The 25,803-nt window shown below is 36.3% G+C and overlaps 2 protein-coding genes across 3 annotated transcripts; one reads left to right on the top strand and one right to left on the bottom strand.

Annotated features, from left to right (window-relative positions):
* The first annotated feature begins 23 nt into the window (after nucleotides 1–23).
* Nucleotides 24–15,902, top strand: LOC144448000 (formin-binding protein 4-like). 2 transcript variants are annotated; one of them, XM_078138142.1, is made up of 14 exons: nucleotides 24–547; nucleotides 1,004–1,075; nucleotides 1,919–2,103; nucleotides 2,472–2,586; nucleotides 3,225–3,426; nucleotides 3,961–4,552; nucleotides 4,955–5,054; nucleotides 6,021–6,196; nucleotides 6,985–7,089; nucleotides 7,928–8,061; nucleotides 10,031–10,206; nucleotides 10,978–11,468; nucleotides 11,927–12,090; nucleotides 12,630–15,902. In XM_078138142.1, exons 1-14 carry the CDS (start codon nucleotides 448–450, stop codon nucleotides 12,718–12,720), a joined length of 2,703 nt encoding a protein of 900 aa, XP_077994268.1. In that variant the 5' UTR covers nucleotides 24–447; the 3' UTR covers nucleotides 12,721–15,902. The 2 variants fall into 2 exon arrangements, with proteins under 2 accessions (XP_077994268.1, XP_077994267.1); XM_078138141.1 differs by having other exon boundaries at nucleotides 25–547; nucleotides 10,031–10,236; nucleotides 10,966–11,468.
* Nucleotides 15,903–17,703: 1,801 nt separating this feature from the next.
* LOC144448288 (vesicle transport protein GOT1B-like) lies at nucleotides 17,704–24,332 on the bottom strand. Its single transcript, XM_078138476.1, has 5 exons — nucleotides 24,212–24,332; nucleotides 21,839–21,930; nucleotides 20,779–20,957; nucleotides 20,292–20,373; nucleotides 17,704–19,856 (listed from the first exon to the last, which is right to left on the bottom strand). Exons 1-5 carry the CDS (start codon nucleotides 24,234–24,236, stop codon nucleotides 19,818–19,820), a joined length of 417 nt encoding a protein of 138 aa, XP_077994602.1. The 5' UTR covers nucleotides 24,237–24,332; the 3' UTR covers nucleotides 17,704–19,817.
* Nucleotides 24,333–25,803: the final 1,471 nt, after the last annotated feature.

The following is a 25,803-nucleotide window of genomic DNA, read 5'->3' as shown; positions in this document are numbered from 1 at the left end:
TACCAGAATGCATTGCGAGAAAATATGGCCGATATTTTGAAGGATGCAATGTAAGATTTCCAACAAATGACACTATTTTGTTAAATAATTGTACTGGATAATTTATTTTGTAAGATTTTTGACCCGAAAAATATCTACCATCGAATGGTTTAGGGGACTGCGAATTTAGAAGTTTCTCTGAGCCCAAAAAACATTCATTTATTTGACTAACATCGAAGCAAAACTCGTAGCTAGCGATTGTTACGGGTGTCAGGTGTCACTGTCATTGAAAATAACTGGAGTTTGCAAAAATGAAGAAAGCGAGGTAATAATACCTCGATGTTTTCTTCGAAGAATTGACCTGTAAGGATTGACACAACAGTTTGATGGCACGTTTGAGTTAACTGGACATTTACATATTTGCTCATTACCAATCGTTACTTTGACGTTTTGAAAACGGTTTTCAAAATGGGAAGACGGAGAGACAAAGGCCTTGCGGTGGCTGGTAAAAGACGAACCGTGCTACAAATTGGCAGTTCAAGCCTAAGTAAAGAACGGGACGGAGCAGGTCAGTATCTCGATGTTGTTGGAACCTTTGTTTTTGAGAATGAAGTGATATGATACAACGATAATATAATTTCAATGTTTTTGCTAAGGTTGGGCATGGATCTATTTTGATCAATAATAGATTCATGGGTTTGGTAACCCTAGTCTGGATGCTAACGTGGAGTGCGGGTGTAAATTGTAACGATACAGTAGAGAGACTACACTATGTTATTGTTAACCCTTGTAGCAAATCGTGTAATCTGAACAGAATAAAATAGGAATCTAACTTTACAGGGGAACGCCAAATTTTATTGCATCAAGAAAAAGTGTATTCATCATTCATCATCAAATTGCTAATCCAAGGAAGCACTTTCAGTTTATAATATAATTTATATCTGGTGTGTATTTTGCAGTTTTTATATTTTAATAACATTTATGTAATAATTTTATTTTCCTAATTTTATTCTCCTTATTTCAGGTGATAATTCACCTCATAGCTCAGGAACCCAAGCAGATAGTATACACCAATGGACTTCAGCAGGAACTACAGGTAATGCAAGACTTCAGTTAGACCATACTCAAGCCAAGTTATTGTTTTTGAACAGAAAATGTGGATTTATAGACCCTGGTCGCTCTACGTCATGACAACCTATGTCTGGTTTTGTGATGTTTGAGATATGAGTCAAAATGTTCCAAATCACAGATTTTTCATAAATTAAGCACGAGGAGGTAAAATTATATTATTCCCCAAAATTTTACTTCTTTCAGCTTAAAAATACTCATGACCTAAGGGTTTGTCACGATTTGTCTAACGACTTGTAGTGACAAGGACCCCAAGGACGTTACAAATCTTGGTCATGTCCCCGTCAGTGGTTCTAACACTAAATAGGTGAATAATGAGTATTCATGACCCCTAAGTGCTTATTACCTTCGGTGAAAACCCAATGAATATTCATTGTTCACCTATTGCATATGTATGTATGTGACTCCCATGAGGCAGTGTGGCCAACACCAAAGATCCCTAAATGAAGTGCTTATTACCTTCGGTGAAAACCCTATAAATATTCATTGTTCACCTATTGCATATGTATGTATGTGACTCCCATGAGGCAGTGTGGCCAACAGCAAAGACCCCTAAATGAAGTGCTTATTACCTTCGGTGAAAACCCTATGAATATTCATTGTTCACCCATTGCATATGTATGTTTGTGACTCCCATGAGGCAGTGTGACCAACAGCAAAGATCCCTAAATGAAGCACAAGTTCAAATTAGTGTTTCTCTGAAATTGAGCGTAATGGAAGGAGTGTAAAATCATGAAATGACTCTCCAGAAGTGTCATTCCCACAGCGTGCTTTTATATTGATTTTAGTTGTGATATGTGTATTATGACAGGTATAGGACTTTTAGGTGCCTATGCAGACAGTGATGATGATGACGATGATGATGAAGATACAAGTACCACATACCAGAAGACAGCACTAGCCAGTACAATGAGACACTCCGATGTATCGTCTACATCTCTCAAGCCACTGGCTAAAAAACCTGATTTAGATGCCAAGGTCGCTGACTTCTTGGCCGTAAGTACACATACACATTGCTAGTACAAATTGTCTTGATATTGTTATATTCTGAGAACAAATTGCTTCAGTACTCTTACAGATACAACAGTTTGGGTTGGACACCCCCAGCTGGTATCTTTGGTCTTGTTTCTGTTTACTTGGATGCAAAATATACCTATTAAAGTTACCTTTCCATGTGAATATGAATATATCTTGAAACTATTCTAACTTAGGATTTGTAAGAAAGTCTGAACAATGAAAGCATACATAACCCTAGCATTATTAATTTATCCTGTATGTAAATAGGAAACCAGAGGTAGGAGCTAGGAGCACTTGAGGTAGGATACCTCAACGTGTCTGAAATTATCTTTGTTGTTTGATTTCAGGAGATAGATGCATTAGAAACACCAGAAGACAAAGAGAATGAAAGTGAGGAGACAAACACAGCAGCAGAAACTACAGTAGATTCTACTACACATGAAACAAATGATAAAATCTCAGGTAGAGTACAAAATGTAATACTGTTGGTATTGTAATCCCTGTATCATTTCAAACGGCTACTTGGAAATCTCCTGAAGATTCCATTTACTCCAGAAAATGAAATTTTTTTTGCAATTAAATAATAATAACAATTTATTGGTTAAAGACCATTACACAACACATGTCTCAACGGTCTGCACATAACAAATCGCAAAATTTAAAAACATGATTAAGAGAAAAAATACATTAAAAAACTGCCAAGCACAATGTTGACGAGTTCTGTTGTCTAACAACTAGGCTTGCTATCATGACAAAACAAATGCCACTCACTTTTGGGGGGTCATTTTGTGAAAAAGTTTGGCAGAATGAAGGCAGCACACAAGATTTACCTGTTGGAAATTTTAACAATTTGGTATGCACTCACAAACCGATGTGTCGTAAAATTACCAAAATGTTCTACTTGTGTACTAATAATATATATATACATAGTACACTGAATGCCACCACTGGTGGTGAGGAAACCCCTCATTTTGTTGTCACTCACAGTGTGTAGTGAATTGCCCCAAGTGATCCAGTGATGTAATTTACATAGTCAAGCACCACCTATGGTCAAAGTGTTAGAAAACTTCTTACTTTGTTTTTATGTTTATTTGTTCCAGGGAATAACGACTGGCAAGAAGTGTACGATCCAAATACAAATTGTACATACTACTGGAATGTTGTCTCCAATGAAGTATCTTGGGATGTACCAGAGGGTTTCAAAGCCAATACAGCAACTCAAGAAACAATTAGTGAGACAGGCAGTGGTGAACAGGTATATGGACCACAGTTACCAGGAATACAAGTAGACAGCGAAGTCAGGTAAATGTCCTGTAAGAATATAGAGTAGAGGGTCTCAAGCAATGGCAGTGATTGGTGTGAGAAAAGAACTAAAATTAACAGTATATAAAGTGAAAATCATGACTTGACTCATGATGGTTAACCATGCATGTTGAAAAGACACAAAAAATGCCAAATGCCTACAATGTACAGCGATGAGCTGATATGTGGTCAGAATACAACATATCAAAGACAAAAGTCTTTCAAAAATTGGCAATTTCTATGTCTAAGAGTCAATAGTTTTTAAACTCTGTACTGTACTCAACCATGTTTTCACTCATGAAGTAAAAAGCTTCAGCTCACAAATTGTTGTCAGGTATATGCTACATTTTAATAGTCTTCTGGTGAATACCGATACTCCCTTTTCATGTTGGAATTATCTTTGTGTCTGTAAAGGCCTTGAGAGAACCCAGCAAAACATGTAAAATAATTGTTTTTGTGTCTAGAAGTATAAAGGCTTTAGGAGAACCATTTCAATATGCAAAAGTAATTGTGTTTTTGTGTAATTTTCAACAGCAATGATAGTGTCAGCCAAGGTCCCTTCTTACCTGTGTCAAGCACCAACGAAGATGTCCCCATAATCGGTCCTCAAATGCCACCACTGCTATTAGACCCACCAACACAGGAATTGGTAGAAGCTGAACTACCGACAGAGGAACCTATGTCACCATCAGAAGATGAAGACCTTGATATTCCAGTGTTTGGGAAATCCAAACCTGTAGACCATCCTAATCAACTTCCAGTATTTGGTCCCGGGCAACCATTCCCAACAATGCAGGAACCAGTTGTACCAGTAGTTCCGGTAGTACCGGTAGTAGTAGAGGAAAAGCCAGAAGATGAAGTACAGCGTAGGAGAGCCAAGTTTAAAATGCAGTTACAGAAATTTGTGAAAGGAGATAAATTAGAAGGTTCATCAGCTGATAAACAGGACATATTTGCTACTAGTACAAGTACTAGTAACAGTACAGTGACAACAACAGGGAGTTTACCAAAAGTGTCAAGTTCTAACTTCGTCAGTGTTGACATTGTGGAACCCAAGGTGGATGAAGAAGATATCGACATTGACGACATTGATGAACAGTTAGAATTGGCTTTTGAAATGAAAACAGTAAGAGTACTTGAATTTGTATTTTACCTTGTGGCAGTAATTCTCTTTTGGCTTTCCGGTAGATGCATTTTGCTCCTATCAGTAGCTTGTAGTGTTTGTAGTCAGGACCCTGGTGCACAGTTTATCAGTTGACTGTGAAATCTACACAGTGTAATGTTTACTTAGCGTCACTAGCCGCAGTGAATTTTACGCATTGCAGTCTTTACTGGACCATAGTAATCACAGTGAAATGTATGCAATCAAGTGTTCACTGGACCCCAGTACATACAATGAAATATCCATTATATAGTGTTCAGTGTTCACTGGACCCCCAGTAATCTAAACTGAAACAAGACCATCAAATTCAATCTGTAGTGAAGCTACAATGAAAGTGTTGTTTACTTGTCTATTCTCTGTCAATAGGCAGAAAGTACTGGTAGTGGTGTGAAGAGGAAAAACGTTTCCAGGCCAACCTCAACCATGACAACGCCATATGCATCTGACGAGGAAAAAGAAGAGAAAGGTAACTGAATATAGATTTAAATCACATAAAGAAATCAGAAGGAAAAAAAGTTGAAAAATGAAACTGAAAAATCTTTGTGTATTGAGTAGTTCCCTCTCAGTGAAGAAAAATATTGAAACTAGTACTACAACCCATAACACCAAAGTAAAGCATTTAGTGTATGAACCATAATCGTTTATAGCATCCATATCAAGTACAACCCATAACACCAAAGTAAAGCATTTTCTGTATGTACCATAATCGTTTATAGCACCCATATCAAGTACAACCCATAACACCAAAGTAAAGCATTTACTGTATGTACCATAATCATTTATAGCATCCATATCAAGTACAACCCATAACACCAAAGTAAAGCATTTTCTGTATGTACCATAATCATTTATAGCATCCATATCAAGTACAACCAAAAACACCCAAGTAAAGCATTTTCTGTATGTACCATAATCATTTATAGCATCCATATCAAGTACAACCCATAACACCCAAGTAAAGCATTTACTGTATGTACCACAATCGTTTATAGAAGCCATATCAAGTGTAAAAGTATACTTTTTCATTTGCAAATTTACCACATTAGAAAGGCCACATGCTAGCCTTGTAAATAAACCAATTGAAACTACACATTTACACTTGGTAAGAATTCTATAAATGAGTGAATCACATACAGAAAGTGTTGTACATCAGTGTTACTCGTATTATACCTTACTTAATGTAACAAAATGTGGGGGCAACAATATCTCTGATGGTTTTGAGTCCTATTTTCAGTACTACAGAACCAATTTTGTAAACACGCTTTGTCATCAGATACATCATACATGTAGAATAACCAAAAAAGAGATCTTGTATTGTCTGTATGAACGTGTACAACTTTGCGTGCACTTAGCCTGTCTAGATCACAATTTAGAACTAGATATATACTATGCACCTAATGTTGGTTTTGATAATTGTATTATTTGTTGTTAGAACCCAAAAAGGAAGTATCTATCATCCCTTTTAAAAGATTTAAGATAGATGGACGTAGTAAGAACAGTAATCAAGTCAGTGTATATACACAGTATGATCAGGAACTTGACGAACTAGCAGAAGAAGAGGAAAAACTGAAGACCAAATTAAAAATGAAACAAGACGATGAAATGAAGGTCAGTATGACATAGTACTTGTTTGTAGATGTTTTTACTTACGTTGAGTGAAAGGGAACAGACTCTAGGAAATAAAGGAATTTCGATGACTTGCATGAAGCAATTTGTGTCCGTATTAAGGACTTACACTGAGCGATGGACAATGAACTAAATTCAACCCTGTGTTTCGCAGTAATCATGCATAATGTATGTGACAGAAAATCTTAGTACTCAAGTATTACTCTCCAGACCCCCAAATTTATGAAAATGCCTGTATATCCTAGAGTGGCATTCCCTGTATCCCTCTTCAGGTCAAATTCTTAGAAAAGATAATGGCTGACTGTGGCAGCATTAGGGTCAAAGGTTAAAGGGGAAAGTTTATATCATACTGATGTCTGGAGAGAGACATTTTGCATACAAGTGATATTATTATTATATATTTTATTACCTATTTGTTACAGCATTGAAAAAGATGAAATATCTTACATTATTAGGTAAAAGAGTAAAGGGAGAATGGAAAATAGCAAAGTTAGTCCAGTCCGTCTCCTAGGACACTGACAGTGCAACATTTGTACAATTGATATCTGTATTTATAGAAAGTGTGATGGTTTGTTTCCTGCTGTGTTTGTGAATAGATTATTTTCAAACTTAGATAACCAATTTTGTGTCTGTCTTATGCTGTCCATTTATATATATATCAGTTTTCCATTTGTCTGAGAGAATACAAAATCCTAGTTATCCATATAGTATCATAGCTAAACATAATGAATACATACCGTACTCAATTTAGTTTGTGTTTGTATTTTCAGACTGAAATAGCAAACATGTCATCAGTGATAATTGGTAAAGTAGATTTCCTGAATATCAAGAGGGCGACATTGTCTAAGTTTCAGGTCATGCTAATGGAGATTGAGGTGAGTAACTTTGTATTTATGTGCTGAGTTTGTAGAATTTTGTCAGAACCAATGGTATCAAATTGAGTCGTGGTGGTTAGAGTGGCTGGCTATCATTGGGATCTGTACATTGCTGGTTGTGGAGTCATGATGGTTGAATGGTTAGAGTGGCTTGCTTGTAATCTGTACATTGCTGGTTGTGGAGTCATGATGGTTGAATGGTTAGAGTGGCTTGCTTGTAATCTGTACATTGCTGGTTGTGGAGTCATGATGGTTGAATGGTTAGAGTGGCTGGCTATCATTGGGATCTGTACATTGCTGGTTGTGGAGTCATGATGGTTGAATGGTTAGATTGGCTTGCTTGGAATCTGTACATGTGTACATTGCTGGTTATGGAGTAATGGTGGAAAGGTTAGAGTGTCTGGCTTGGAATCTGCAATTACTGGTTCAAGCCTTGTTGCTGTTATTTCAAATATAGCTAAAGTCCTTGGACAAGATTTAACCCACAATTGTGCTTCAGTCAATCCAGCTGTGTAATTGGGGACCTGGTAGGATGCAGAGGTTGCAATGTGAATGCTGTAATGAATTGTGTGCTTCGTAGGGAGTTGAAGTTATATTATAGGGCCATAGTGCCAATAGAATAGTGTGCCAGGGTTAGTAATTGTACAGTGATATAAACCCAGCTTTGCAGTAATTGAAGTGTTGGTATCTAGCAAGTAAAATTACAATCCCAACATAACAAATGATTAACTTACATCTTCAATTTAAGTTACAGTCTTCGGGTGTACCCTCCCTTTCTGTGTATATTTTATTTGTACAAATCATTAATTTACGAAGTGTAATTTGTTTTATCTTTCAGACACGTATCCTGGACTGGAGGGAAGGTGCTCTGGATGGCAAATACCTAATACGAAAACTACAAGATGCTGATTGGCAGTTACAACAATACGAAATGAGTTCTGTACCACGGGGCTGGTCGTGTCATTGGGACAGGTACGGTCAAAGTATTTTTATTTTGTTTTCACTTTGTGACCGTACATTTACCTAATGACACACTGCTACGAATGTATAACTCTATATGACTTGTATGTATATGTTTCCCAGTAAAAATCAGTTTGTCTACAGTGGTTGCTATCAGCTGCTACATAGGCAGCTGCTTCATCAACGTGGGAAGCTGTTGAACTAAAAGAAAATGTACTGATTCAGAAATGTTGATAAGTTCACCAGACTGTTCGTAGAGTCAAAAAAAAAGTATGACAATTTGAAAATCAAGTTTTGCGAAAATTGAAAAAAATAAATTTGACAAAACAAAAGTGAAGATAGCTTGTGAAGTGTAAAACATCTCAGTGCAAAAACTAAGCGAACAGAAGAATTCTACCATGCTTCTATACAAATGTGGAATCTTCCCAACATGCAACACAGAAGAAGAATGATGGTATTGGTGAATGGAGAGCTTGGAATGTGGTGAAGAAGCAAAGGGGCAATGGTGCGGTTAGTGAAAACTCTTTTCTGTGTGGTTCTTATTACAATGATGTTATAGCGTTGATGAATGCATGACATGTTGGGTTGAAGAAATACATGATACAAATAAATGTCACATTATTTTCAGTTTTTTTCTCATTTGTAGGAAGAAGACGACGTGAACGATGATGAAGTAAAAGTTACAAAGACAATGTAGAACTCTTAGTCAGTAGTGCTTGACTAAGACAACTTGTGTTTGCTTTGATTATGAGTTTAGAAAAATGTCCTAAATATCAAAAAGTATGTTAGAAGTCTCAAGATTGACATTGGGTTTTTTTTCACCATTGCTGGATGCATTTTGTAAATTTCAAAAAAATCAAAATGAAAAATATTGAGAGCATTTGTGTAAAAATTTCGGACAAATTTTTCATTGAGAACATACAATGGAACATCTCTGACTGAAAATTTTACCATTATTTGAAGTTTTGCAGTCAAACATTCTCAAAACTGCAAAAGGGTTGAAAAAAAGGAAATTGTGCAGAATTTAATATTATTGCACTATGTATAAAAACTGATTTCTGCAACTGTTACCATAATTAATAGTACACATTGTACATGCAGTACCTGGTGTGTGCTTATGGCCTTGCTTTGTAAGGCACACATGGTTGCATTTTGGACATAATGTGCGATCAAACTTTCACTGTGTAAAAGACACATATGCTATTTGCATGTATTGTTATGAGTTGTTAGACATATGTATAATGTATCAAAGGAATACCCTTTGTGTAGCAAACTGTAAATGTCAAAGTTCAAATGTCAAAGTTCAAGGCTTCTACATTGTCTTTATACTAATATGGAGCCAAGGTGTAACATAAATGTACAGAGGACAGGTTTATATGACTATAACTATGTCCTGGGCACAGAATTATGATAAATGAGTTTGTACATGACAGTGCTTCAAACAACAGCCTGCTGTGTTCTCTAATAAGCTTCTGTCAATATGTAAACGCATGGCATTGTGAAATACACTGCGTATGATTCAAATATTTACTCTGTCTCTGTATACCATGGTGTAACCTCTTATGCTTAGATAGAGATATACATGTGTGATATTGTTTGACCATACAAAGGGGTTCACAAACAGTGTTATTGTCTTTTATACCTGGCCTCTGTCTAAGCCCAGATAAAAGTCTTCTGTAAATGATAGAACAGAGGATGAACCAGAAACAGGTTGTTGTAATGAAGCACAGTCTGTCATAACAGGTAGTTTGTGCCTTGGAAGTATTCTGTGTGGCTCAAATTTTTTGCAGGGTGCTGATGGCTAAGAAGTTGGACACTTCCTTCTAGTAACCAAACTTTCTATCTACTGCCCTCGATGGTCAACATAGTTGTTGGACTTTAGTCATGTGACATCCACAGGCTAAAGTCAACAACTTTTTTGGACACTTTCTGATCACGTTTGTATGTTTGTGTTTTGTTTTGTCATGTGACATTACTACAGGTCACACAAGCAGTATTACTATACATACACCGCTACTGGTGAGTCACAGTGGGAATTCCCTACCAAAGATCTGGAGAGACACCAGGAGAAAGTCAGCAAGGATGGAAACGGTCTGGAAAGGTTTGAAGAAGAGAGTCAGAAGTTACATTCCGGGATGCAGACAGCCATGGCAGCCAGTGCTGCTAATATTTCAGTACCTGCACAAGGTATTGGATTTCAATAAGATCTCTTGTCATGTTATGATTTGATATGATTATAAATTATTTTATTTGATCAGGATTTCGTTGATTTGATATGACCTACATTTAATTTGATGTGATTATGATTGATGATTTAATTTGACCTGATCATGATAGCATTTGATGATTTGGTTTGCCCCGATCAGTATTTTAATATGATAAATGATTTGATTTCAAAATGATTTAATTTGATAATGATTTGATAATGATTTAATTTGATAATAATTTGATTTGATAATGATTTAATTTGATAATAATTTAATTTGATAATGATTTAATTTGATAAATAATTTGATTTGATAATAATTTAATTTGATAATAATTTGATTTGATAATGATTTAATTTGATAATAATTTGATTTGATAATGATTTAATTTGATAATAATTTGATTTGATAATGATTTAATTTGATAATAATTTGATTTGATAATGATTTAATTTGATAATAATTTGATTTGATAATGATTTAATTAGATGATTTAATTTGATAATAATTTAATTTGATAATTTGATTTGATAATAATTTAATTTGATAATGATTTAATTTGATAATTTAATTTGATAATAATTTGATTTGATAATGATTTAATTTGATAATAATTTGATTTGATAATGATTTAATTTGATTATAATTTGATTTTATAATGATTTAATTTGATTTGATAATCGTGATTGAATTATCTTACTTACTGTAGTTGTCGCCGTAGGACAAACACCCAGTGTTTCATCAACCCAATCACCCCTAGATGATATATTACCACCAGTACCCGGCGTTGAAGCACCACCCCTCCCACCTGGCTATGATCCCCCACCGCCACCACCACCTCCACCAGATACACCTCCACCACCCCCACCAGACTCTCCAGAGGAAGGGGAAATACTAGACGTTGAAATGGAGATAAGTGATGCCAATTTAGACTTTGCAACCCCACCATTGTCACATTCACCCCCACCACCACCTCCTGGAACGTCGCCACCTCAAAGCACATTCGTCATATCAGCACCTCCTGTCAGAACAGTGGCTCCACCCCCACCAACAGAACCCCCTCCCCTACCAGGGGAGAGTAATGGTAGTGTGTCAAGTGTAGGCAAACCTCAACTGTATGCCAACATTGATAGAGGAGTGACTAGTGGTTCCGTGACGAAAACTCAACAAACGACTGCATTACCAACTGCCAAACCTAAAAAAACAAAAAAGGTATGTGGTGCTACACATTCAACATTCATTAGTTATTATAGTACCAAATTAGTAAACATAGTCACAAGAAAACCCAACACTGATACACAACAATAAAATTTGTCTTTTAATAAAGGGCATACTGATCACTATATTATATGGTTCATTATGATAAAACTAGGTTTATACGCAGCACCATAGCATTGTTCATTGTTAGACATTGGAAAAAAGTGAAATTTTCACCCGCATTTTTGCATATTTGACATAATTTTCTAGAGTGTGTGCTTGCATCTGTACAGGAATGGAAAACAAATGTGTACATGTAGTTGAAGAGAAGTACACTAAAAGTTTGTTGAACTTACAGAGTGTGTGCATACCTCTGAAAGTCTGGACATGAATGGGAACCAAGCGCGTGTGTAGATACCGTTATATAGTTTTGAAGACAGGTACACTAAAGTTTGTTGAACTTTGTGTTGCAGGTGAAGAAGAGTCTGACGAATAAAAAATTGCCAACTTTGGTGAAAAAATGGCAACAAATCAAAGAAGAAGTGGAGAAAGAAGAGGAGAGTTCATCAGAAGAGGAAGACAAAGCTGTATTAGCTAAGAGACAGATTGATAACTGGAAAAAAGAACAGTTGGAAAGGTAACAAGAGAGCAGAACCACATTGTGTGTGTGTGTGTGTGTGTGTGTGTGTGTGTGTGTGTGTGTGTGTGTGTGTGTGTGTGTGTGTGTGTGTGTGACTGACAGTATAGTGTGGTGCAATCTAGATACATGTATCTACATGACTGTGTGCAACAGTTGCAAACATGAATGTAAATATGCAGAGTACCTGCACTGTCATATGTCATGAGGTTTTGTTATTATTACATATGTTTATCAAAAAAAAATGCAAATTTCGCAAAAATACACAACTGTGCACTGGCGTGATTTCATTTATATAGACCAGTCGTGCTCATGAGGTCATGAGGCACTGTTATTAAATTATTTATCCAAAACAGCAAATTTCGCAAAAAAACCACAAAAACTCTGCACTGGTGTGATTGCGTGTATATGGACTAATCATGCTCATTTGCATACAAAGGCATACTATTGCATGTAAGATTTGAAATGGTGGATGTGATGATGTGGTCCAAGCCTTCATAGCCATTAACACTGTATCTGTCTAACTTTGTATCTTTCAGTGGTACATCAGCATATAATCCAAATTTCACTACGATACAAGGAGACTGGAGAGCAAGACTTAAAAAAAGGAAACCCACCTCTGATAACTAGATGTTTTGATATGTAGATAAATTGTAGTTTCTATCAGTTAAATCATGTTTTGATACACATTTTGATCTACTATTGTTCCTGTTCAGCACCATAGAACATTACGTCATATTGGATTTTGGCGCTATACACATTTTGATTGATTGATTGATTGATTGATTGATTGATCGACGGCGCTCTACTACATTTGTTGTTAAAGTATACCTGTTTTGATGGGCACATTGACCATTGGTGGCGCTCTACTATAGAATTCCACCTCAGGAACATTTGGACCATGTACAGCGTACTCTGAAGTCATGGATATACATTATACAATCTACAGAAATACAATAACCTGTCTTGGGCGTCATGTGAAAACAGGATGTGTACCTTCAAGGAGATTACTGTGTCCACAGATGTTGTGCTCCTGGAAATTCATGTATTTTTAAAAATCACTTGTGGAATGTTCAACAAATTATGGAAATTTTTAGAACATTTTGTCTATGAAAGCCTTGAAAAGGTTCCCGATACCTGACTTGTAAGATGTCCACCATATGACAACATCCAAGCAGTTAGGAAATATAGACAACTGATAAATGATTTGAGAAGTGGATATTTCAGTGTTTTCAAATGAATGAATGCGTGTATTTGACATGAAGGAGATACTACTAGTATTAAAATTGACTGTTACTACGACATTGTTAGAGCCCCAGTTGCTATGACAGTGGCAAAGTTTTCAGTATTTTTGTTCCAAAATGATTTACCTTGTGATCTATGTATTATCAGACAACACTGTATGTACAACCATTGTGGGTCTATACTTTATAAGTACTAATTTGTTGTAGACTAAAAAGTTCAGAGGCAGTGGAAATACACACATCCATACATGTGCTTTTTTTGTTTGTCAACAAATATGGTGCATTACATCTCCATCACTGTGTAGACTACTATCCATCTCAAATTCTGACCACATGATGAATTTAGCTTATTTGCATAATGCAAGAGTTGACTTAGGGAAATTGTCTTTAGTAAATCATGTAAATTTTTGCTCGTCAACAAAATTCCATTTGAGGGCTCATAGTCACTGGCTAGATTTTCGTAGTGTGGGACCCCCAGTATGTGTCCGTCAGAATTAGACGTCTGTTGCCCATTAACGTCTTTAATTTAGGTCTCTAATTGTTATTCAGAATTCAAAAATTATACAAGCTCAGGAACATCAGCATACATTTCTTACTATGTAAGGTAAAATCAGCATATTATTAAGAATTAAAATCAGAACATTGTACAGTTTGCAGTAATGTAATTTTTGGTGGATTTTTCCAAGTATCCAGTTACATCTCAAATGACTTTTAAACAACATTTATATGTGACACCATTTTCCAGCTGTTCTGAAATAATAATAAGTATTACTTTGTAGTTTGATAGCCAATATACTATGTCTCTGATCGTATTACTGTATAATACTTATTTTGTCAACAACTGTATAACACACCTTCACCCCTTTTATAACGTTAAAGTAAAAACCGGTTGTAAATATTTATTAACGCTTTCATTGTTAGCAATAGATGTTAATATAACTTGGCCAGTAGTGTAATATGCAGAAAGAATAGGCAAGCTGTACACTTAGGCAAGGCATTATGGGAAAAAACAATGTTAGGAGCTCACTCGTTTTGAAACTGGCCACAGTGCTGAGGATCGCTGTTAGATGTTAGAAGAAAATAAGCTTCTAGCATATATATCCCATAATACTTTGCCCCAGTATACAGCTTGCCTCCTTTCAGCTACTAAGATTTGCCATTTTTATAATCTATTCTAGAGAGGCCATGCTTTGTAGAATTGGTGAAAATCACTTTTTTGGTTCCGTAAACATAATGAAATCCGTCCTTGCCTTTGTTCCTGTAAAAGTATACAAACTAGTAACACTGTGGCAAGGAAATATACCTGATAGTTTTAGAATATTTGAATGCATATTGTAAGACTTGTTTCTGCAGATGTACTTTTTTTGACCAAATATATCCTGACCTGGCCCGACCCAGTAATTCTTGAGGGTCTAGTCTCTGATGTCTAGTGCAATTTCTATGGAAAAATCGACTGTCGTGACCTTTGACTTCACGAAGTCATGAAAAAATAAAGATTAAAGTCCAATAGAGTACACAGATGATTAGTGCAGAACAATGTCAATGGAAAAAATCAGAGGTTTGCTTAAAATAGACCACATGCAGTTAGTCATGCAGAAAATTAGGTAGTTTCCATTGACTATATGCAAGGTGGTTCATTTTAACTGACCTGTCAACAACTATACCTACTTGTTTGTTACGCATGAGGGGTTACAGTGGTGAGCTTATTTTCAACAACTTACGACACAGACAAAAAAATAATACAATTACTATATGTTGACACCAGTAGGGTGGTGTCTCAGATAATACATCTCATGATGAATTTAGACCTGCAAATTTCTAGCTTTACTACCTATAAAAGAATGGATCATTCTCTGGGAAAGCCCAGGCAGTGTTTCATTTATGTAGACTTCCAGTGTTTACACTTTCTCAGTTACAGTGTAATTATGGCCAAATCACCAAAAGACGACTGTAACATTTACCAACTGTGTTATAATGTGTATGTCTTAATTTGTTGAAAGTGAGCGTGCCACTGTTGTATTTGGATGACAAAACAAAGGTTGGTAAAGTATGTACAATGGTATCAACACAGCTGAAAAATACAGCTGCTGAGTAGCAGTGTTTTTGAAGGATAAGGAAGGGACCCAGTATTAGTACAGGGAAAATTAGTAAAAGTATTCAATGTATGATGTTGATACACCCATGCAACATAAACAAGGCTAGACAACTTTTGATATCTGTTGACTAGGTGTTTTGTTGTAAGTAGTCCACACATCTCACATGAGACATGCAAGACACATGCATACACACACGCATGCACAAGGACACAAAGGCAAAAGTAGACACAAGCACACACACATAAAAACAGACACATAAGGACAGTCATAAACACAAGCACAATAAAACATAGATGTATACACACACACACACACACATAAATTGTACAGACAAGCAGACACAAATACACATACACCTTAAATCATAGAATGTAAGGTACATCATGTCACTTCACCCTCCTAAATGGTTTTGATCTTGAAAGAGGTTTGCTTAGGGTGCCGTGACATGGTATCCTTTCTAAACTGCGAAAAACACACATACACATAGGGTTATACAGCTACACACATCAACACAAATACCCCCAGATACACACACTCGCACATGTATGCGAAAACAGCTTTCTTATTACTTATTATTCCTCCCTGTACTAGTTGAGTTTGTGATTTGCTTTGGTCATTATTAGCAAGAATGGCCATAATGAATGACAAATCCCACCAGGAGACAGAATAGACATGATGCCCACTTGTGTTCAGTTTATTGTACACAAGTCTGCAGTTGAACAGAACTCCTTAGCTTACTATTATAACTTTCCTGTACTTTGAATGTAAGACTAAGAGAACTCCTTAGCTTACTTTCTTGTAGTTTGTCTACTGGTAGGTTTATAGTATTCTGTTTTGTATTTTCATCAATTTTATATGTACTCGTGGCTTTATTGATAAAAAAAGACTTCATTACATTTCACTAAATGTCGATGTCCAAGACTTAATTTCATAGTGAGATGTCAAAGACTGTGTGTGTGTGTGTGTGTGTGTGAGACTAACTTGTGATGTCAAAGACTGTGTGTGTTTGAGACTTGTGATGTCAAAGACTGTGTGTGTGTTTGAGACTTGTGATGTCAAAGACTCTGTGTGTGTGTGTGTGTGTGTGTGTGTTTAAGACTTGTGTTGGATTAGGAATCTGGTGAAGATCACAGTCTTGCCTAAGTGACCTGGACTGCTCTAAGCAAGTTTACATTGTTTTACTTTGTCAATAATTATGCTGTATTTGTTATGTGCTGTAGATCGTTTTAGCAACACCAAGTCATATTCCTTTTTGATGTTTAGTCATATTGGTCAATAAAGTAATCTAATCTAATTTAATCTAACAACACTTTACTGCTTAATACAGGAGAGTCTAAACAATTGAATGAACATAAACAAAACCAGTCACAATGCTGCCATGTTCAGCAATAAAAGTTCTCTTATCTAGCAAGGAAAAGAACAATCTCAACTTGCCAAATAATCAGCTTTGTGTTACTTACAGCCTTTTGGCTAACACTATCTGTTTAAGCTGTAAATGTATATGTTATGTACAGTCTTCTGGTGAACACTCCATATTTTAGCCGTAAGCAAATGCAAAACTGGTGTACTCCTATTCTAAATACCCTGCAATTGTACCCAGTATAAAAATATAAACTTAAAATATATACATGTACTGATAGGGTTCAAAAGTCATGGCATGTTGATAGATGTACATTATGTATCTATATACTGCCACTGGGTTTTTGTTAGCCCTGCTTGCATGGCAAGTGTGGGTTCTTGACTCGATTCCGACTGTTGTCACTTGAACCTCCCCCTCCCCATGTGTGTGTGTGTTGGGGGGGGGGGACAACATACACTACAGCCATATAAGTTGGGCTAGGTTGTTGAGATATCAGTACCGTTTACTTACATGTTACAGGGGAATGCCACTCCGTTAAATAGATGAATAAGCACTTAGGAATCATGGATATTCATTGTTCAACCATGAATACTCAATTTCTACCGACTTGCATAATACATTGTGACCTACAGCAAAGATACCCGATAAAGGCACAAGATCAACTTGATGTTTCTCTGCAATTGTAGGTGATGTAAAATCACGAAATGACTCTCCAGAACCCATAGTTTATGAATATGACTACATTTCCCAGCGTAGCATTCCACCTATAATTATTGGTTTACTATCTAAATGGTTGACACTGTTTATAAAATGATTATTTAAGGTATTGCCCACTTGTCCACCTACTAACTATAACAAGAAATCACAATGCTGGTCAAAAATACTTGATTTATGCTTTATTACAAAAATCTGATACAAAGTTTCACATTGAATGTGGGGGAAGTTATCAAATGCTGAAGGCTGAAATAGGAAAGTTAGTTTTGTACAAATCAAGATACAAACACATTCTGACTGGCTGAACATTACATGTGGCCCAGGAATAGCACTCATTGATGATAACAAGCAAGTATCATAACCTTGTATAAGTGAATAATAAATGTGAAATATGGCTACTCACAGAGTCAGAAAATTATGACGAATAATCCCAAAGTTTTGCCAACATCTTTTCGACATGGCCATACTACACTAATTTAAATATTTCTTTAATTTTCTGACTGCGAGTGTAATATTTATTGTTGTAAAAAACCCAAAAGTCCAAAAAAATTGTCAATTTTGCAACAGAATAGTAGTCAGTGTAACTTACATAAATAAATACTTATCAGCCTCAGCTTTTGCAATAGCTGGTCACAGATATTGTACTGTACACTTTGGTATTTTCTATACTAGAGGAATCTGCCAATATTAGGTCTTATCTTTCTCAGACTACATTGTTGGCATTCTTGAGGCTGTTGCATTGCATTATTAATACACATGGTAACACAATACAAGTATCCACTTTTTTTTGTCATCCATAAAAAAAGCGAAACTTTGTCTTTGACAAAAATATTCATGTTTACATTCGGATTTTGTTACCCTGGTTACCCGGAAGAAAGCTGTACAAGTTACACAGATTTTTAAATCAGGTTACTGGAAGTTTGGGTGGGGGAACTCTAGTCTCTGGTAAAATACTTGAGGGAACCCATGTAGAATTTGCCTACTTATCTTCCTTAGCAAAAATACTTAGCAGGGAGCTCATGTACAATATGTGGAGAACCTAGGTACATTTTACTTACTGATACCGCTTTAACAAAAGCACAGAGTACCCCATTTATTCATTGTTGGCTAACTTTTATATTTGGATAGAACTAAGGATGTAGACAAAAAGTCAAGTTAAACATTGGTGATTTTGATTTTCAAGAGCATTACAGATTACAAGGCACTTTTTACTACAAATACAGATTGATGTATTTGATGCACTGCTCTGGAGACTGGTGTTATAGAAATTGACTGACGTCACACAGACACAATCAGGAACAAAATGACATCAATAAAAATAAAAAAATAATGAAAATAATATTGTTTTATAATAACAACAAGTTCTTTCATGTCAGAGGAGAATAATTACTAAGACAATTGCTTTATTAGTAAACCAGATTGTATAATAACTCATTTCTCCTTTAAATACGTTCATCGGGCCAGTAAAAAAAGTAATAATTAGTTCTTGTATCACAACCTAGTCTCGGTTACCCAGACTCTCGCTGCTGGGGGCTCTGCCTACGAGACCTCCCCAAACGAGAGTCTGTGAAAACCACGTTCCAACTACCCCATGACACAAGTCACACAGTACATTTCTTCCAAGCATAAAAAATGGGCTTACGAGGCCTGTTTGTTGCAATTAATATATAACAGTTGCTTGAGAAGTGATAATCTGTAGGGAAGGTACCCAAATTGTTCAGCCTGCAGTGTTGGATGTGACGTCTACTCCCCATGATGCACTGCTCCAGAAGCTACTTCCTGCGTGGGCAAGTTGAATCTCAGACTCTCGTTTGGGGAGGTCTCTGAGGCAGAGCCCCCAGTGGTGGGAGTCTGGGTAACCGAGACTAATAACAACCATGAACAAGTGTCACAAGTCTTTACCTAGCAATAATGCCAGAGAACTGACTGTTTGACAAAGTCTGTCAACATAAACAAGACAAAATATTACTTGTAACTTGTAAGTAATAAGAACAGTACCCTTTGTCATAAAACAAGAACTAATTCTTATACATGTAACAACTCATTTTCATTTCATTCAGACTGGGTTGCCTGATTATCCAGCCAATTATTTAGATAGCAACAACTTGACATGACAACATTACAATCTATCTAAAACATTTCTTAGTTTTCATAAGAAAGTATATCACAGGACATCATCTTGTTTTTGACTGGCACATTGCTAATAAATATAAACTGTGATATGTACAAAAATAAAGTTCATCTCAGGACAGTAGAGATTCATGTGACATCCAGAGTGAACAATTTCCACCTTCAATCTTCAGGTCTGCTATTTCAAACTTGAATACGAGTATCTTCCATACCACTTACTAACTGTAAAAGAAAAATATCAGTGTTATAGTTACAACATTTTGAAATGAAATTAACGACTCCTAAGTGCTTATTACCTTAAGTGAAAGTGCTATGAATATTCATTGTTGATCTATTGCATATATGCATTTCTGCAGATTCCCAGGAAGCAATGTGGCACCACAGTAAAACTCACCAAATGAGACTGGAAATTATTCCATTTGGTGTTTTTCGGAATTCATGTGTAATGCAGGTGATGTAAAATCATGAAATTACTCTCCAGAACCCATAGTTTACATAAATGTCTCTATTCCCTGGAGTGGTGTTCCCCTTTAAGAACTTTACAGTATGGAATGTTGAGACTTGGGAAATGGCTAGGACCCCTAACAAACCATATGATATAGCAAGAAAAGTGTCAGAATAAAAGAATCACTAGATATAAAAGCCAAAAATAAATACCTGATTTATGCCTGGTAAACTCAATACAAGGCCTAGAACTGGTATTCTTCTTATAAAATTTATAACAACGGGAAAAAAGCCTCTGTAAATAATTAAGATATCCTTGTTTACTCTTTATTATGTCTTACACACAAATATATATACATTGTGTAAATTATGTACATATCATTTCTGACATATCACACATGTATGTGAGGTCAATAAATTATCAATATAGCTATAAACATGAACTGCATAAACACTAAACAAAGTACATACACCATATACCCACCCTCCATCAACATGGAGGGTCTATGCACACACACACACACACACACACACACACACACACACACATATGCGTGAAACTCCGAGTTACAACCAAGAAAGAGTTCCAGTACTACCAAAACTATATTTGTATGGCTATAAAGAGACCATTATCTGTAAATTATTAGCATACTTTATTAAACATTATATTACATACAATATTAACGCAAATACTGCTTACCTGAAAAGAAGGAAAAATCCATATAATTCAACGATCATACCAATCAACGGCCAGCCAACTAAAACTACTAAGATTCCACCAAAGAAGAAAGTACTACCTTTGAGTTTATGTTTTTGAAAGAAAAATCTAAACGTTCTTTCTAAACCAATGATAAAACCTAAACCACTAAGAAAAAGTATCTGTAAGAAAACAACAATAAATGTGATAAGTTAATAAAAACATCTATCAAATTGTCAAAGTTAAACGTAGGTAAAATCTATGTGTGTCATTCACACATTGACAGGGGTTATCCATCCAGGTTATACATAAGATGGAAAGATGGTACAGAAATATATATTTGAACTACAAATGCAAGTCTAACTAGATTTCCTCTCTGTTACTAAGGCTTTCAAACCATACCAGAAACACAAAACTGCAAAGATGTCTTATGTTTATCAATAAGGATACCATCAACAGTATGCAATCTAAACCAATTTGACACGTTACTTACTAATGTACAACAATTTCTTATGACATATCAACCACTGTGGTCCCATACCCCTCACTATGTGTTCACTAACAAGAAATACCAGTTTTAATCATTTCCTTGCACAACAAATAATGAGTGCAACTGTGTTTTATTAGACAGTGCACTGATCATCAGGTGTAGTATTAACAACAGTCATGAGAGCGCTACATTTCTCTCTGCATCCTTCCTAATGTTTTCAAGGGCATTGCTCTTGTGGCGACCATTCAACAAATTTCCGAATTTATTTGAACGCATACAGATTATTATTATTATTATTACTAATTGTTTCTCAGTCTGTATCCTTTCATTTTGTTAGTAGTTGTGTGTCTGCGCCTGGAGCTCTTCGGAGTACAGGCACATTATAACCATTCTTTGTTATTTTTGCTATAAAACTTCTTAAACTATAGGCTTGAGACTTGACTATCTGGCTTGACAATGTCATCCAATAGAATATTCTGTTGAGCCATATAGCCAAGTCTCTGGGCTACTTATAATAATACTTCTTACACCAATACAAACACCTCATAACCGAAGTGGTGAAATATCACTTACATTCCCAATTGCAAGAAGTCCTTTATCAAAAAAGAATAAAATTCCAAGGAAAAGGAAAAAGACACCAAATCCTGTAAGGCCAACGCCAATTTCTGTGAAAACGAGACAAATGAATAAAAATTGTCAGTATGGTGATACGAAATAGAAGGATATTACAATTATTTCCGATGTAATGACTACAATAAAGACATCCGTCTCCAATGTTTATGTTCCGATACTGCCAACATACACTATTGGAAGAAAATAACCTATCGTGAACACTTGCATCTGGGAAGTGGCAGGCGAGAATAAAGCATGGGTGTGTGTGTGCGTGCATGCGTGTGTGTGTGTGTGTGTGTGCATGCGCATGTGGTGCAAAGAGCGATCATCTGAGCACTTGATCTTATCATGCTGGATTTGAACATTTCAAATTTGAACACACATAATCATGCCAGATCTTCTCAAGAGGTTATGATTTTATGTCATTTCCAAGACACTGTCAATGAATATGCCAATGAGAGGAGGTGGCATCACCAATCACTTACACTGACAGTGTAACATGAATATAGAACAGTGGACATGAAATTGAGGTGCTATATCACCGAGATCTACACATAAACCATTACTCTGTAAATGAACATTTTGGTCTGACAGCCTTACACATGCAGTTTCTCTGTAACACACGTGTAGCAGCTTCATGGGCACCTGTTGGTGAGAACTGCAGTATATAGCACCCGGACAGTGTGCCCTTTAATCCAATTTGACACGCCACTGACGCACACAATTTCTAGTGACGCACCAAAATTTGGTGTTCCCCTATCTCTTATTATGTGGCGACTCACAAGAAATGCCAGTTTGTCTCATTTTGACTCAAAACAAAATTTAGCTATCATTAGAGGGTACACTGCACCCAGACAAGTATTAGCTCGCGCAGCGGCAGCAAAGCTGCCGCGAAGCGGCTCAATGCCTAGTACGCATGCGCGTCGTATATACTATGCGAAAAAATTTGGTGGTTCTCCCAATGATGCATTGCGGCGCGCACTGACTACGCATGCACCTTCCATATACTACGTGCATTCTCCACGTGCTACCGTATCATCGTATATCATAGGCGACATAACATCACCATGTATTGCAATATTGTAACAGTAGGCCTGTTGGCACGATTATCGTAACATTGTAACGAGTATCGAGGCATCACTGTACCTCAAGGAGAAATTGTTACACTATTTGGAAGTCTGATGCACGGCGGTACGCGATACGGACCACTGGTGACATAGCGCAGTTTAATTTCCGGGTTGTGGAAGTGTGGTTTTGACATTTATATTGTCGATAATTGTTTTTTTACATGTATTAAAAAGAATATCTACTTCCCTATGTTTGTTGATACAGTAACATTCCTAAATCATCGAGTTGATTTGTCCAAAGACCAATGTACGTTGGTGGAGGGTCTATGATAAGTTGGCTGATTGAAAATGAACAATATTAATCTAATGGCTATGATGGTTTTTGAAACCAACAACTGCATAGAGTGTTGACTTGCTTTACTTCTCGTCCATGTCAGAGAATTAGTTGTCATTCAATAAAATAAATTTTGATGGTCAATACCCCTGGCAAATGACCCAAATCAAGTGTATCATCAACCCTGGCCCAGGCAGCCGGTCACAACTGAATCTACCCTGCGCGAGCTTATGGGCTTTGCCTAGTTATGATATTATTTGCAAGGACTACAGTGCACACACACGTTCCAACAGGTGGATAAGTTTGTCTCTGAAGTCATGGGGTTTTATCTTATTAAACGTCACACATATTCGTATCTACTTTAATATTTCAAGAGGATTTCTACCTTTCATACAAAACAGGATGTGTATTACTAATACTATTATACTTATAGTAATAGTTATACAAACCATTGTTGAAAGAATTTCATTTTACAAAAAATATGTTTCATTAGCTGGGTTATCTATAAATCTGACGGTGACAAAATGGTGGTGAAAGGCTGAATTATTATCCGTAGTGTGACCTGAATTTGATTATTTTTATTATCTTGAACCCATTGACACGGAATCCGGATGGATCAAACAGCTGTTTGACTATTAGTAGGGTTAGGGGTTTCGATAAGGCTAGTACAGTGAGGAGTCATGCACAAAATGAAACAACCTTTTCTCGTCTGATATCATTTTCGTCACAGAAAACGTAATAATAAAGGTACCACCATTTGTACACGCTATGCTATAACGGTTAGCGATTGAATGTGGCGTACAGATAGGCGGTTCGCTTGTCACAACAGCGAACAACATGTACGTCCAGATGTGAACGTGTTTTCTACGCACGAGATAACAAGTACCTTAAGCTCATAAATACCAACTAACTGAATCAAACGAAAATACTTACTTTGATAATCTGTTATTTCGAACATTCTCAACAAGAACTGTTGCTAATCATGAATTTTCACGTTTACAACAATATTTAGATTTGACATCACACCGAACAAGTCAATCTGGCCACGTCTATGCGGAAGCAGTGTAGACGGTTATACTACCATTTAGAGGGGTGACTGCATCCTAGAGAAAAGTCTTGTGTCACTTTGTATGGAAATTTGTCAAAAAGTCATCAATTGGACATTTAATATCATTACTTATTATTATTAATATACTAAAAAGGAATGTATTTTTATGTGTACAGAAAAAAACTATACGGTGATTGGTATGTTAATGGGAAAGGTATTCACTCACATCTATTGCATAGTAGACTGTTCTCTGAATATTCTGTAACGTCATATACGATTGGCTGAGATAATGACATTTTGTCCAATCGGTTCAACTTTTTTGTAAAACTTCTAATTGCATCACATTTTGTATACATACGTACATAAACAGCCAGGGTCGAGTCCCCAGAGTGACCAAACGTGATGGCATCCAAGTTGTGCTAAATATATTCCCATTTACTTGAAGAACCAACAGATAACTTCTTTGAATGTTACATTCGGGTAAAAAGAACCATTTACTTCACATGCAACTGGACCAGAGAGCTGAGAGCGTACGGATTCACAACAAGGTAAAACAAATCACTAGTCCAGTACTCAGTTCTCTTTGCAGAGGAGAGGATGGACTTCGCATGCATGCTTCGTCTGCAAAGACGTCAGCGCTGTGCATCGTAATATAGTACGTGTTATGTTGTTAATTAATTCTGCTTGCAGATGGAGTAACTCGGGACTTGCATCTGACGTTGTCTCGAAGGGAGAATATCAGAATCAAGTCCCGACTTACTCCGCCTGACTTGAAGCTGTTAAATTTTTACGAGTTGACTTAAGTTGTTAATTTTTATAACGAGTTGATCTAAACTACCGAGGATAGGTACACGTGCCTCCTACATCGTATAATATTCATGTACATATTTCTGTAAGTTTATTGAAATGACATCATTTGGACGAAATTGCGTAATAATTTCTCATTCGAGTCCGTTGTCCCTCGATGACTGAGCCTTTAATTTTATACATCACATCCTGCCCTAGTCCTGCATGCATACGGAGTAAGTCGTCCCTTTCTGTGTTGAGGGGCATGTCAGTAATCTAGACCCATGCACCGTCTGCCAGCCTAGGTATCACGTGTATGGTCTGACAAAGTGATATACATTATACGTACATCTGCATCACAGTTTCGTAATGAATGCTATCATGCTTATGAATGCTTGTATTGTAAATAGTTTTGATACCTAACATTTTTTAATAACTATAATCTTTTCTCACAAAGTCCTCAAATAGCGCTATTCCACGAATATTGGTAGGTATGGGAATTAAGGTACACTAAAGCATAGACCCTTCTCTTCGTGGAGGGTCTATGACTAAAGTAACAAATAGCCACAAATATATGACATGCAGACATCACTTTAGATCATGCTTGGATGATAAAATTGTTTGCTGGCTCAAATCCAAAATCTTAAAGGCCAGGGGTTCAGGCATAGATTCTCACATAAGTGTTATCTTG

Source organism: Glandiceps talaboti, chromosome 17 (genome assembly GCF_964340395.1).
Source record: "Glandiceps talaboti chromosome 17, keGlaTala1.1, whole genome shotgun sequence".
Classification (NCBI taxonomy): domain Eukaryota; kingdom Metazoa; phylum Hemichordata; class Enteropneusta; family Spengelidae; genus Glandiceps; species Glandiceps talaboti.
The sequence above is the reverse complement of the archived record's forward strand: the minus strand, read 5'-3'. Positions and strand labels throughout refer to the sequence as shown.

Coding starts and splice junctions, on each gene's coding strand:
- LOC144448000 (XM_078138141.1), top strand. CDS start 448: ATGGGAAGACGGAGAGACAAAGGCCTTGCGGTGGCTGGTAAAAGACGA. Junction 5,055..6,020: donor CGAGGAAAAAGAAGAGAAAG/GTAACTGAATAT, acceptor ATTTGTTGTTAG/AACCCAAAAAGGAAGTATCT. Junction 8,062..10,030: donor TGGTCGTGTCATTGGGACAG/GTACGGTCAAAG, acceptor ACATTACTACAG/GTCACACAAGCAGTATTACT.
- LOC144448288 (XM_078138476.1), bottom strand. CDS start 24,236: ATGTTCGAAATAACAGATTATCAAA. Junction 20,958..21,838: donor GACTTCTTGCAATTGGGAAT/GTAAGTGATATT, acceptor GTTTTCTTACAG/ATACTTTTTCTTAGTGGTTT. Junction 19,857..20,291: donor GTTTACCAGGCATAAATCAG/GTATTTATTTTT, acceptor TTTCTTTTACAG/TTAGTAAGTGGTATGGAAGA.